At 40.3% G+C, this 14,812-nt stretch overlaps 1 protein-coding gene across 1 annotated transcript; it reads left to right on the top strand.

Annotated features, from left to right (window-relative positions):
* Window positions 1-1,416: 1,416 nt before the first annotated feature.
* On the top strand, window positions 1,417-14,477 carry LOC134671599 (trypsin, alkaline C-like). The gene is made up of 4 exons (XM_063529461.1): window positions 1,417-1,669; window positions 12,042-12,210; window positions 13,369-13,624; window positions 14,105-14,477. Exons 1-4 carry the CDS (start codon window positions 1,417-1,419, stop codon window positions 14,438-14,440), a joined length of 1,014 nt encoding a protein of 337 aa, XP_063385531.1. The 3' UTR covers window positions 14,441-14,477.
* The last annotated feature ends 335 nt before the right edge of the window (window positions 14,478-14,812 follow it).

Here is a 14,812-nt window from a genome sequence, read left to right on the forward strand (position 1 = left end):
ATTGCATGGCGGTGGCTGATTAGGTTCGTTTGTCTCTTAAACACCTGCAGTAAGTATATCTTAAGCGCAGTAATCAGCACCTATAAAATTTAAAGCTGATTAATATTTGATAAGAGGCGCATTTGAGTATATAAATAGAAATTACTTTTCACCTCATGCCAATAGCAGGTATCCAACTAGAGCCATGCGTGTTTTGGTCCTCTTCGCCCTTTTGGGCCTGGCCGCAGGTAAGCTGTCGAATTTATATAAGACCTATTTAATTTGTCCATCTGTCCAATTTAGGTACCTACCTGTTTAGAACCATTTTATTTCGTTACCTCACTTTAATACCATTGTGTAACCAGCAGACATCGTAAATTTTATAGCATTTTCGGTGCAGCGGAGTGGTGTTAACGGAATTGGTATAGATAATTCCAACTGAAATGGTAAATTAAGGTTAATATTAACGTAATGAACGCTAATTAATCATTAGGGTTGAAACAACCAATTCCGAAAATTGGCTCTCCACTGCACCGAAAATGCTATAAAATTTACGATGTCTGGCTAAACAGCTACAAAATAGGTAAGTACCCATTAGGGCATGCTCCCGGGAATTCCCGAGACTGATTTTTCTCGAGAATTCCCGGGAACGGGCACTTTCAGCCAGTATCGGAACTGGAAACAAAATTCCCGGGAAAATATCGAAGTTTCGGGAAATTTATAATTGATATGTTATATCGATTTATGTCTAATTGCGAATTGGCTACAAGCCGAAATTATGTTGTACATACATATATATAGATATATATATATATATATATATATATATATTTATATATATATATATATATATATATATATATTTTTTTTCTTCTAAAACAATACTTTGTTCAACAGAGCAATGGTATATGAGTACGTTTTCTTCGACTGGTTACATTTGTAACCGATTAAGATCTTAAGTGAACAAGAGTTTAAGTGACAGAGTTTAGATGCGATCAGTTATTTACCCTCATATTACCAGCAAATGAGAGCTAGAGGAACAGCCACACGAATGGAACGTCAGTGTCATCTGTCCAGTCCACAAAAAAGGCTTGAAAAAGAGATGCTCAAACTATCGAGGAATCGCTTTACTCAATACAGCGTACAAAGTTTTGTCCAACGTACTGCTCAAGAGGCTGGAACCATATTCTGAAAGAATCCTTGGGGATTACCAATGTGGTTTCCGCAGAAACCGCAGCACGACGGACCAGATTTTCTTGCTCAAAGAGATTATGAAGAAGAAGTGGGAGAGTACGCCCAAAGCGTTCACTCTTTGTTTGTGGACTTCACTAAGGCCTATGACAGCATAGATAGGGACGCTCCGTATGCCATTCTTGTAAATTTTAATATCCCTAGAAAACTAGTAGTACAGCAACAAAAGAGAGTAGGATGCGTGTCATGGTAGGCGGTAAGCTGACCGAGGAATTCAAGGTGATGACCGGTCTAAAGCAGGAAGATGCCTTATCACTCGTGCTCTTCTACTTAGCCCTTGAAAATGTTGTCCGAACAGTGTTAACGTTGGACATAAGGCTGGAATTGAGCGGCAAGCACAAAGTGATAGGGTACGCGGACGACCTGGCTTTATTAGGGGAAAGCCGCGATGAAGTAGTACAGGCAGCCAGTGTCTTGGAGCGAGAGGCCCCTAGGATAGGTCACAGGATTAACCGGTCAAAAACTGAATACATGAAGCTCTACAAAAATACACGAGTTCAGCGCGGAAGTCTCCATGTTGGGGGTAGGAGGAGATCAATATTCGCATCTAAAACGCCATGCGATGCAGCGCAGCCCTCCATAAAGTGTTGATGTCCAGGCTTCTCAGCAGAAATACTAAGTTAAGGATATATAAGACCGTTATCCGACCAATCCTTATGTACGGGTGCGAGACTTGAACACTAACACAAAAAGAGGAAAGTCAGCTCATGGTAGTGGAAAGAAAGACCTTTCGTAAGATCCTGGGACCTATCAAAAGAGACAACGGCACGTGGAAGATACGGGAGAACGCCGAAATCGAGGAGTTGGTGGCCGGACCCAATATCATCGGCGAAACGAAATCCCACAGACTTCGCTGGTTCGGTCACCTATTAAGAATGGGAGAGGATCGGGCTACCAAGTGGGCATACCTGGGAAGACCGACTGGTGGCCGCCCGGTAGGTCGGCCCAAGTACCACTGGGGAGACAGTGTGGAAGCAGATCTGTGTCAGCTTTAAGCCGATAATTGGCAGGAAACGGCGCAGAATCGGGAAAAGTGGCGTGCTTTCGTTTCGGAGGCCAAAACCCTTTTTGGGTTGCTGAGCCGTATTAGTTCGTTAGTTAGTTGAATCTTAGAAAACGTCTGAATTTGACTATTGACATTATAGATAGGTATATTTTAGTCGAAATAAAAACCGTTAAGTATGATTTAGTTTAAAAACTAATATAAATATTAATTAATCATTTTGTTATAATCAATTCAATCAAAATGTTAACTTTTTTAATTTTCCCGAAATTTCCCGAATTCCCGGGATTTCTCGGAACTGGTCCTGACCCAAACCCGGGAAATTTGAAACCTTTCCCGAGACTGATATTGCATGCCCTAGTACCCATGCAGTCAGTAATCGGCTAACCGGTAACCAAATGAATGTGTGCATTTTTTTAAACTAGTTTTTAACTAACTTTCGAATAGATTATGTCAGCATTTCCCAAACTATGGGTCGCGACCCATTGGTGGGTCGCGAGCGAATATTGAGAGGGCCCTGAAACATACTAGGGCATCTGAGCGTTAGGTATTAGTTCCCATCAGTTTTCGAAGTGCAAAAGTAAGGCTTTCCGAGCTGGTGTGGTGAAAATAATATTTAATGCCCCTTTAAGACGGCCAAGAGGTAGATCCTGAATTTGGTAGTTTTTGTTATGTGGGAATGGGTGTTTTCAATGCCTCAGGCTAATTTAGGGTTAGACTTATAATTTATTTATTTGGTTATTTAATCTCTGTTTTAATTATTAAATTTAGTAAGGTAAATGTTTGTTTAATTATTGTTTTCAATGTAACTAAAGTTAGGTAAGTAAATGGACAATGACGACCAAAGTGGTCAAATATATCGGAACACATCCTTATTTCTATGGTGTCAAAGTTGTGTTACGAACTTACGAACGATAGATTTGGTCACTTTGGCCGTCAATATCTATTTTGATGCTGACTGTACTATTTTGAATGGTTTACCCAATCGTATTTTGAAATGTTTCTTTTTTATTGCCCAATCATTTAAATATGGTACCTACTTATTACTGTTAAGGACTCTTAGAATCCGTTAAGCTATTTAACTGCACCGACTGACAAAACAAAGTATTGTATGTAGTGTCATTAATTAATAACGTCATATTTTCATAGAATTGATGATCTCATTTCCACGCTTTGTCATACAAGTCTGTGCAGAGCTGATTACCTAGTCCACAGTCCGCCGGAAGATATCACTCCCTGTAGCCCGCTCCACACTGTGCGCGAATCGCGGCGCGAAGCCACGAACGAGTGTGGCGGGGGCTTTTGAGTTAATCGCAAAAGTCCTCACACTAAGCCCCCATACCCCATACGCACGACAGCTTTTTCAACGCGCGTTAAAAAAGCACTTGAATGACACAAATGGATACATGTGTATTTAGTTATTCACACGACAGCGGTAGCGCTTTTTATCAAGCGTTGTTGGATTTTCGACTTTAAGCCTTGGTCGTTAAATCGAATTTAGAGTGGGGACAGATTCAAGCGCTTTTTTAACGCGCGTTGTAAAAGCTGTCGTGCGAATGGGGGCTAACAGTTCTCGTTCGGGTTTCGGGCTAGGAGCCAATTTTTGAATTACGACCGCTCGATTTCGTGTATTTCGTTCCACAATATCTCCACTACTTAGCTAAGGCATTTAAATTCTACTAATAGAATTGAAAACGAGTGGTCCATCTATACCACTAGATTCCAAATTTTTATAGTTCATATTTCAATAAGTTTTTGGCAAAAATTTAATTTTTGGTATAAGCTTTTATCGCTGACTGTACTTGTCTTACGACAGACAACGAATACTCATCGAGACAAGTCTAAAAACCCCTAACACAATTAGGTTGCGTTGTTTCATCACAGATTTCCTATGGCCACCTCCTATCTCCATCATCAGATCAGTTCGACAGTACCATATTATTGTATTGTCATCAGAACTACATACCTACAGCTGCCAATTTTCATGACGCTACGATCCTTGGAAGATGGTTAAATTAGTTACCTTAGATTCCATTACATACCCATACAACCATTTCTAGTCGCCGTTACGACGCGGTGTTGACACATCTTGTGTCGACACCGTCTGTTTCGGTCACAATTCCAGTCGCAGAGTCGTCGCCGTGTCGACACAGTTACCAGAAATGGGGAAGGGTCGACACATGACACAAAGTGACATAAAGTGTGGTCGCCGTGTGCACACATTGTTTCGGGTTTGCGACTACTTTATGCCAAAATCATTCGTTCATTCGTTCATTTTGTTCCTGTCAAATGGAATCTGTCAGATGGAAAAATGCTTAAATAAAAATAAGTGACATTAATACGCCATCTCTAAAACGGATTACAAGACGTAATTATATATTGTTTGCATTTATATTACAATAGGACTTAAATTATTATGGGGAATTAAACTGCTCGAGTGATTTGATAAACTAAGTGTAATATAATCAACGCGCCACCACATTGTTTTAGTATAGCCGGAAATGAAATTGTTTACTTCTCAGTGCCTGTGTTCATAACTATATTATTTGATGCATTTTTAGTACTTCGATGCGTATACTATACTTAAATAACAGAAATAACGCTTTACATACTACGAAACTTGTTAATTATGATGTATAAATATGGTTTAAGGCTGAGAAATATTGCAGTCACAAAGTAGTCGCAATGTTTCGACTTTGTGTCGACTCTGTGTTGACACATGACACGCGCTGTCAAAAGTAATAACAAAGTTACTGGATTTGCAAAATGGCTCCTTGTGTTCATTCGTTTTCAGATATTCTCAAAATGTAAGAGCCATGCCGTGGAATAAAAAAAAGTTAATCCTCATATTTTAATCGCGATTAATTTAGTCGACCTAACATAGATTGAAATTGCATTAATCTGAATATTAATCGAATAAATTATCGATTAAATCTCGATTGAAAGTTGACAGGGGGACATTTTTGTACGTAAATCGAATAGGATTTGCATGTAAATATTTCCCACCTTTTCGGGGCGGGGACAAATGGGAACACACAATTTTTGGATGTATTCCCATTTATTCCCGCAGGGAACAGATGGAATAGGATTTGAAAGTAAATATTTCCCATTTTTTCCCCCCTTATCGGGCTGGGGACAAATGGGAACACACAATTTTCGGATGTAATCCCATTTATCATTTATCCTCGCAGGGAACAGATGGAATAAGATTTGCATGTAAATATTTCCCATTTTTTCCACCTTATCGGGGTGGGGACAAATGGGAACACACAATTTTCAGATGTATTCCCATTTATCCCCGTAGGGAACAGATGGAATAAGATTTGCATGTAAATATTTCCCATTTTTTCCACCTTATCGGGGTGGGGACAAATGGGAACACACAATTTTCAGATGTATTCCCATTTATCCCCGTAGGGAACAGATGGAATAGGATTTGCATGTAAATATTTCCCAATTTTCCCACCTTTTCGGGGTGGGGACAAATGGGAACACACAATTTTCAGATGTAATCCCATTTATCCCCGCAGGGAACAGATGGAATAGTATTTGCATGTAAATATTTCCCATTTTTTCCCACCTTATCGGGGTGGGGACAAATGGGAACACACAATTTTCGGATGTAATCCCATTTATCCTCGCAGGGAACAGATGGAATAGGATTTGCATGTAAATATTTCCCATTTTTTTCACCTTATCGGGGTGGGGACAAATGGGAACACACAATTTTCGGATGTATTCCCATTTATCTCCGTAGGGAACAGATGGAATAGGATTTGCATGTAAATATTTCCCATTTTTTCCCACCTTATCGGGATGGGGACAAATGGGAACACACAATTTTCAGATGTACTCCCTGGCGTGACAATGTGACGTAACGTGACAGGTGCGACATTTCGACAAGTCTCATTGTTGCTGACGTCACAGGCATCCATGGGCTACGGTTATCGCTTACCATCGGGCGGGCCGTATTCCTGTTTGTCACCATCATTGTATTATTTTTAAAAACTTTATTATATCGGCAAAAACAGGTACTTCTTTTGCGATGTTTATGATGATAATGATGGAAATTGTCACAAGATTTCAAAGAACTTTCGGTAATTCTTGAGTTCTGTGTCGGAATTTCGTGACAATTGTCGTATTTCTTGTGACAAATGTCATTAGCTTCGCAAAATAAGTACTTAGGTATTAACTGGCGATATAGTGGAGTTTTTTTTTAACTAACATGTTGGTGGCAAACAACCACACCGCCCGTCTGATGGTAAGCGATTACCGTAGCCCATGGAGGCCTGTGACTTCAATTACAGTGATGTAGACAATAGGGAATATTAGGCAAAGCTCTGCGTAGGTGGCACTAGTAGTACACATACAGTAAACAAACATGCGTCACTTCGTCACTCACATATCGCCTATCGTGAAACACGACAATCGAGGGTTCGGTTTCTGCCTCTCTATCACTCTCGCATATTCGAGCGATAAAGAGGCGGATAACTAACTTTCGATTTTCGCGTTTACCGGTAGGCACTTGTTAACAAACCGCCTTGATGCATCAATGTCATATTTTATTGTCTTTGAAAACTTGTCAAAAAACAGTTTAAGGCACAGTATGTATAAGTTAGTCTATGAATTTACTGAGTCGGTAGTGCTGCACTCTGGCGGCAGAACATTGCAGTAATATACCCTATTGTTGGACCTGCCACGTCCTAAAACCTATAAAACAATATTCATGACGACTTTTATGACAACATGCGTAGCCGCCATCTTGGATTATAAAATGGTCATCATTTTCGAATTCTGCACTATAAAACCTATAAATCGACATCCGTGACGACGCAAGTTATCTTTATTTTCAGATCTAACCAATTGCTACAGAATACAAAGGACAAAAAAAGAAGCAAGGAGGTAATGAAACAAGCAAAAATACTGATGATTCCTCGACGCAATTGGATGATTCTTAAATAAAATTGTGTCCAGATTTTCTTGTCATAAAAGTTTTTATTTTTCACATATAACTCACATAAGCTCCGTGACATTTCGACCTTGTAATTTTGTTAATGTTTTTGTTTATATATGCGTATCTCACTAGAATAATATAATCAAGGTATGTTTATGTTTGATGGTTGAAATAGTAACTCTAAAAATTATATTTGTGTCTTATATTCCTGCCGAAGACTTTTATTTTTCCTTTTCCTTTTACACAAGTTAGGCCAAGTAATAAGAATTTAGGGCTCTCAATTTTATCTTGACTTCTACATCAGTAAAGCTACGAGGCCATGTTTGGTATCGTTTTCGTATAAATTCACAGTACCAAATTTAGTTATGGTATCACATTGACACCATTCCGAAGTAAAAACATATAAACTTATTAAAATACTTTCTTTTAAACTCCTCTTCATGCTTAAACTGCTGAACAGTTTTAATTTAAAGGTACACATATATTTTGAGTCCCGAGACAGGACATAATAAGTTATCTCAAAAATCATCCTTTAAAGGTGTGAAATGTGGTGCAGGGGGGAATTCAGAATTGAATTCTTGAAGTTAATACTTACTGTTTAAGTTTAGGTTTGAAGTCATGTTTTTTATCATTTTCAACTAAATCAAAGATGTAGAATTGTAGACCATCCCATCATATAAATCGGTTCAGCGGTTATTGATTGTCCGTACAAATTTTCACGCCACTTTTCACACCTTCAAAAGATGATTTTGGTTATAAGATCTATCCTATGTCCTGTTCCGGGACGCAAACTATTTCTATACCAAATTTCAACGAAATCGGTTCAGCGGTTAAGCGTCAAGAGGAGTTTAAAAAATACCGGCCAAGTGCGAGCCGGACTCGCGTATTAAGGGTTCCGTTCATTAAGTCCGCCTCGCGCTTGGCTGCACATTTCTAATATGTTTTCCTGTCATCTTAATAATCGTGATAGGTAAAGGACTATTTTGTGATTTTTTTCAAAATTTATGACCTAGTAGTTTCGGAGATAACGGGGTGGGGGGGGGGGGGGGGCAATGGTCATTTTTTGGGTATAAAATCAATTTGTTTACGTTATATGTCCGTCTTTGGGTCCCTAGTTTACATATATGTACCAAATTTCAACTTAATTGGTCCAGTAGTTTCCGAGAAAATAGGCTGTGACAGACGGACAGACATACAGACGCACGAGTGATCCTATAAGGGTTCCATTTTTTCCTTTTGAGGTACGGAACCCTAAAAAAATTGTTTTAAAATTTTGTGGAACACGGCCTAGCACCTTCACTGATGTAGAGATTAAGATAAAATTGAGAGCCCTAAATAAAGTTTCAAGAGCGGATATCTCAAAAACTATTCAATATATGGAAAAAATTGACTAAATAAACTTGTAACAAATTAAATTAACTTTCATTTTCTATAAGTGGCCATGTCGCTACGATGCATAGTTTCCGAGATATAATCGAAAAACTGGAAAATGGGACCTTCAAAGTTCAAAGCCCCCTCTCTGCCCCCCGCTCAAAGGCTACGGCCGAGGACTTTTGATATGTTCACCTCCTAACTTGTCCAAACCAAGTTAAGGAGCCAAAAATTGTGTTCCGAGCATTTCCCTCTACAACTTTATTGAGCATTCGTTGCCTGACCTAGTAGCGTATTGCATTTCTTTAAAAACTTTTCTGTAAAAGGTTGACGGGTGTTGGGTGTTTATATGGTTTTGGTCGATTTTTATCATTCGCATCGCCCATGATGACTTACGCCCATGATTACTAGAATTACGAGTACACGAGACACTAATAGTAGTTTGACAAACTTTGGTTTTCAAGAGGTATTTTATATTGACATTTGCTGTCACAAATTTGCTGTCAGATTTAGTCGCAAACCGCACGCAAAGTGCACACAAAAGTGTCGACACCTTGTTACGGAAAAGTGTAGACACGGCGACGACACTTTGTTTCGAAACAATTCTAGACACATTGTGTGGACTCTGTTACGACACATCTGACATTTAGTTACCACTTTGATGATTCTGCGACTGGAATGGTTATATGGGTAGTTAGTTACATACAGGTCGAGAGTTCCTATGGCCACCTCCTGTCTCCATCATCAGATCAGTTCGACAGTACCATAATATTGTATTGTTATCAGAACTACATACAGCTGCCAATTTTCATGACGCTACGATCCTTGGAAGATGGTTAAATTAGTTACCTTAGATTCCATTAGGTACATAGTTAGTTACATACAGCACAAAACAGATAAGTACAGAAGTCAATCACATGTATGTACTTTACTTTTCATACCTACGCTCGGCGGTCGCCCTAGAGGGTTGCGATTGTTGCGAACTATGCATGACTTATGCACAAAAAACTATCGTGGTAGTGGCACTCGTATCTATCGTATCGTATCTGGTATCTAGTTGTTTGATTTATTGTTGAGGATGAAACGGGAAGAATCGAAATATAAATTAATAATAACATTAATAACTCAAATAGCTATTTTAATTTTAAATGTCATTGTTATATTACAAATTTGCCACAGAAAATATCTTGCGATGATTTCGAGATAGGCGAAATGCACGATTATTATATTTTAAAGTGTAATAAATTCGCATTCTCATGTACAATGTAATAAATTCGCATACGCATTCTCTCTGAAACCACTGGTAGCTTAAAAAACGACAATTCACCGGTTAATGATGAATTTAAACAACCGTCCACTGTACAGTTATAATAACTTTTTGTTTTGTTTCTCCATTATTGCACAAAAAAGTTCACAGACGCGTGTCTCAAGCGGATGGCACTCGCGCTCGCACTGGTCCCAACTGGTCCGAGATATCGTGTCCGTGAGCAGTGTCTATGTGTGCGTTGCTCGAGCGCGCTTTGTATGTAGATTGATTTCTGTACCTATCTCTTTTGTGCATACAGGGTGAAATTTAATTCACTGGCCAAATTGAAACAACCGAAAGAACTCGAAAAAATATTAAACACGTGTTTTTTCTTTACCGCTCAGTACATTTTTTTCGAAATAACTCATCATCAAGTTGTCCTAAAAACCTCGTACGTTATGGTGAACCGACAACTACCCACTACACCCGCTTCTCTCTTATCAGTTAAGGTCATTGACACCCCGCCCCTCCCGCTGTTTGCAATCGCGTCACCAATTATGAACCCTATTGCAGCGAGATTACCTACATAAGTTGCTAATTTTTCCTTTCATATTAACGGGCTTAGAACCGTCAAAATGCAAAGGCAACCCATTTTTAATCTAAAATGTTATTTCTGACTAATGATTATTAACAAAACGTCCGTGGCTTGAAAACAATGAGTAAAAACTAGGTCAGGAATCTTTGCATTCAGGCGTATTTAAAAAATTGAATCAACTTACGTACATTTGATTAAAAATCGACGCAATTAACGAAAGTCCCACGAGATGGTACTCTTGGATTCAATCCTTGTCTGCGAAGGCGTGGAACGGATTCCATTTCGTATTAATCTTTGTGCACCACGTAAACACTCACCACTTAATAAATAACACCGTACCACTTCGTAATATTCCCGGTTCGAAAACATTTTTTTTAACCTTAGTACGCGCGCGATTATTATTTTAAGGTTGGCGAGTGACGAGTGACTAATCATTTATGCTTACCGTTATGTTTACCGCTAGCGCGGAATGGTTTAGTTTAGACTACCCTCGAAATTGATAAACCTGCCTACCATCGCCAACACTAACTGGGTGGACCCTATTGCAACGATTATAAGGTTTAGTGAAGGTCAGATAAGGGTTTTGCTGATGTTGTTGTTAAAACCTACTATTAGGTTTGTTTACATTTGTGGTAATAGGGTGACCACGACTCGTGGAAAATATTTAAAAATTGAAAAATGAAAATTAAAAAAAAGTGTACTCTTTTTTTTCGCTAAATAGATTCCTTAAGTGTAACCTAGTGCCGGGAATGAATATGGCCAGTGATTTAAATTTCACCCTGTATATACAGGTCGACCTAATAAAAGCGTGTTAAAAATCAGGATTTCGCACTTTTTTCACCGATTTTCGTGTGACTAAAGCGAGCGATCGAAATTCAAAAATGCCTGAAAAAGCCTGTAATAGAAATGACAGAAATGTTAATGTGTGGCGGGGTAATGGGGTTCGGTAACTGTCAAAAGTTTGCATATATGGCGCCATCATAGCTTGCCCCTTTCTCAAGTTTAGTTCTATGAGATTTGGCTTCAAAGGCTGGCAAAATCCCATTAAAAAAAACAAGAATTTGACACATTTCTAGGGATTGACAGGACAATCTATACTGGCACCAACTGCTAAATACTTCGACCGGCCAATCCGTCTTTATCTACTGTAGCAACAGTAAGCAAGATGCCGATGCCGTGGTCATTTAAACGTTGCAGTAGCAACAGCATGTACGTGTTGCTAAAGTATGAAGTGCTTTGGGTTTTATGGATATTTGCTATATTCCAGGGGTTCCGAAACTGCGCGCCACGGCGCCCTGGGCCACCGTAGTAGAGAGGGGCCCCGTGAGGCAATCCTCCTCAAGTGTCCTCACCATGTTCCCTTCCTATCTATTTCAAATAGCCAAGCTAGATTAGAGCACCGCCGCCGAAATTTTAAAATCGCAAGTGCACCACGGACTGAAAAAGATTGGGCACCCCTGCTATATTCAAAATTACCCCGTTTTCTAAGTTATCCCAATCCACCTTATTTACTAACAAGCAAAGGTTAAATACGCAGCACTTTCTGCCTGATTCCCAAGAAGGATGAAGTTTTTGCAATGACATCCTCCTTCTTTTTTGAAGTCGGTTAAAAACTCAAATTCATTTAACTATATGTTTACAGCGGCCCATAAAAACCCACAACGTATCGTGGGGGGCACTCCCACGACAGCAGAAGAGTACCAATACATGGCCAACATGCAGTACCATCTGTGGAACATATTCTGGGAGCAGTGGTGCGGTGGCTCCCTCATCAATTCCCGGTCCGTCCTCTCGGCGGCGCATTGCTACGAGTAAGTTCAATACTGGTTTACAAGTAAAGTTCGCAGATCTACAAAATCGACTCCACACTCGCGTTCGTGGCTTCGCGCCGCGATTCGCGCACGAGTGTGGACGAGCGGGCATCCAGTGTGAAGTCGATTTCACAGATCTGCGAAATCGCAGTTCGCAGCAGTGAAGGAATATTCATTCACTGGTTCGCAGCTCCGCGCCGCGATTCGCGTACGAGTGTGAAGTACTGGGCTTTACAGATAGGTACCGCCTAAAACCATCAGGCTGTTTGCGGTATGAATTACAAGACATATTTTTATCAGGTCTAAACACGGATAAGATGCAAAGTCTAGTAGGTACAACTAGCTTTTTAGGGTACCGTAACCAAGATCTGTCTGTTCGTTTGTCTGTATGTCACAGCCATTTTACTTTAATACTATAACTATACGTACTACAAGCTATATTTTTATGAAAGATTGGAGCAACATAGGTGTATTTTGTATGCCACTACATATGTAGTTTAAAAGTTAGCCCCAATAACAATAAAAACCGATATACCATATAATACCATACCTACCGAACGCGATACGAGGACCAAACATATTGAAAGGGAGAAGATATACATATATACCAGGCAGGTACGAGTAGGTACTCTACTCTATATATTCAAAAATATTAAAACAATGTACCCATCTACTTATTTGTCAAAGAAAAAGTTATCACTACCACCTATTTATGTACCGGTGATTAACGAATAAAGAATTAAGAATTGAAAGGCAAACGCAAAATTTAAAAATAATTGTACTAAACAAACACCATGAAACAAAGTCCCCCGCCCGCTTGGACTTGGTCTATAGTGAAAAATCCGAGCCCAACTAGTTTTATTACCCGCGCTAGATCAGTTGATCTTGTACCTAGGCAGAGGGGAAATAGTGCGAATGCCGCCTCCCTTCCGTGTTGCTCGAAGGTTTTCACCTATCATCGGTTTAGGTGTATAATCTGTTAACCCGTGCGAAGCCGGGGCGGGCCGGGGGGGATCGACTCCACACTCGTGTTCGCGGCTTCGCCCGCGATTCACGCGCATAGTCTGGATGGGGCTCATGAACTAGAAGCTATGTAATGTAGGTAAAAAAAGAATAAGTTTTTTGTGATCCAATTATGAATTGGCGTTTTTTGTGTAGAGGAGACAGTGAGAACCAGTGGCGAGTTCGCCTCGGCACCTCGCTGGCGTCGAGCGGCGGCACCGAGCACCAAGTGTCCCGGCTGAACTTGCATGGCGGCTACAACCGCAACACCCTCGACAACGACATCGCCATCATCCAACTCGCCACCCCCGCCATTTTCAGCGACACCGTGGGTGTTGTGAGCATTGGTGGCCCCAACTACAACCTCCCTGATGGCACCCCAGTCACCACCATCGGATGGGGCGCCCTCTCCGTAAGTTAAACTATGTACATCTTTCAGGTGCAGTAAAACCATGAGGAGAGAGGATGACATATACCGCTTAGTAGGACAATAAAAAAAAAGCCTTGTTTTAATTTTTAACAAGCATAAACGTCTGCTAACAATGTTTTAAATTTATTCTAAGATTAATAAAGCCTTGTTATCACAGTGAACTCAATGGTCTTAAGCGCCTGAGACCCTATTGGTGCTTAAGTCCTTTATGCCAATTTCCGCATTTGGAAACATTTCCGAAAACAAAATAGACAAAAAAACTATTTCAGCAATGAATATGGTTACATAATTTCACGAGAATCGGTTGAGCATTACGACCTGTAGCCTGTAGCGGACATACGATAGCTATTTGCTCGAGTTAAAACGGAAACCTCTACGCTAACGCTTCGCTCAATAAGTTTTATTCCCTTTCCACCCTCTGTTTGATTTACTATGTTGGATTAAACTATTAACTTCCCGCAGAGCGGCGGCAGCTACCCTGAGCAGCTCCAGCATGTCGAAATCAACATTATTAGCCAAGCCTACTGCTCCGCCCAGTACGCCTGGCTGAAAACCCAGCCTGGCTACCAGAACTGGCCCGATATCACCGACAATATGATATGCGCTGGCATCCAGTACCATGGTGGCAAGGATGCCTGCCAGGGCGACTCCGGTGGACCTCTCGTCCACCGTGTAATTTACCCCACCGACGTCCAAGTCGGTATCGTATCCTGGGGCATGGGGTGCGCCCACCCTGACTTCCCCGGTGTCAACACTCGCGTCAACAGATACACCGACTGGATCGTCGCCAACGCCTAAAACCTAACACGAAATATAAACCATCGTTTAAAATGAACCATCGTCATGTGGACATAGATATAAGATATTAGTTTCAACGCCTAATAGACAGTACGTATATAATAAAGGCTAGTTCATGATAAAACCTTGATTTTATTACATATTTTCCCTTTCCCCATTTACATGTAAAAGAGCCATATTCGACAAAATCCAGAGCAAAGAATATCAGCTTCGAAAAACATGAAATAAAAGCTACCTACGTAATTTGGACTAGAGATGCACCGGATATTCGGTTATTATCCGGTATCCGGCCTATCCGGCCAATATTTTAACATCCGGCCGGATACCGGTTAGTGAACGACTAACCGACCGGATTCTGGATAGTAACATGTA

Source organism: Cydia fagiglandana, chromosome 1, assembly GCF_963556715.1.
Source record: "Cydia fagiglandana chromosome 1, ilCydFagi1.1, whole genome shotgun sequence".
In the NCBI taxonomy this organism is placed as follows: Eukaryota; Metazoa; Arthropoda; class Insecta; order Lepidoptera; family Tortricidae; genus Cydia; species Cydia fagiglandana.

What these genes read in the sequence shown, in the direction of transcription:
- LOC134671599 (XM_063529461.1), top strand. Translation starts at nt 1,417, where the DNA reads ATGGTAGGCGGTAAGCTGACCGAGGAATTCAAGGTGATGACCGGTCTA. An exon ending in TCGGCGGCGCATTGCTACGA is followed by an intron (nt 12,211 to 13,368) that starts GTAAGTTCAATA and finishes TTTTTTGTGTAG; the next exon opens with AGGAGACAGTGAGAACCAGT. An exon ending in TCGGATGGGGCGCCCTCTCC is followed by an intron (nt 13,625 to 14,104) that starts GTAAGTTAAACT and finishes AACTTCCCGCAG; the next exon opens with AGCGGCGGCAGCTACCCTGA.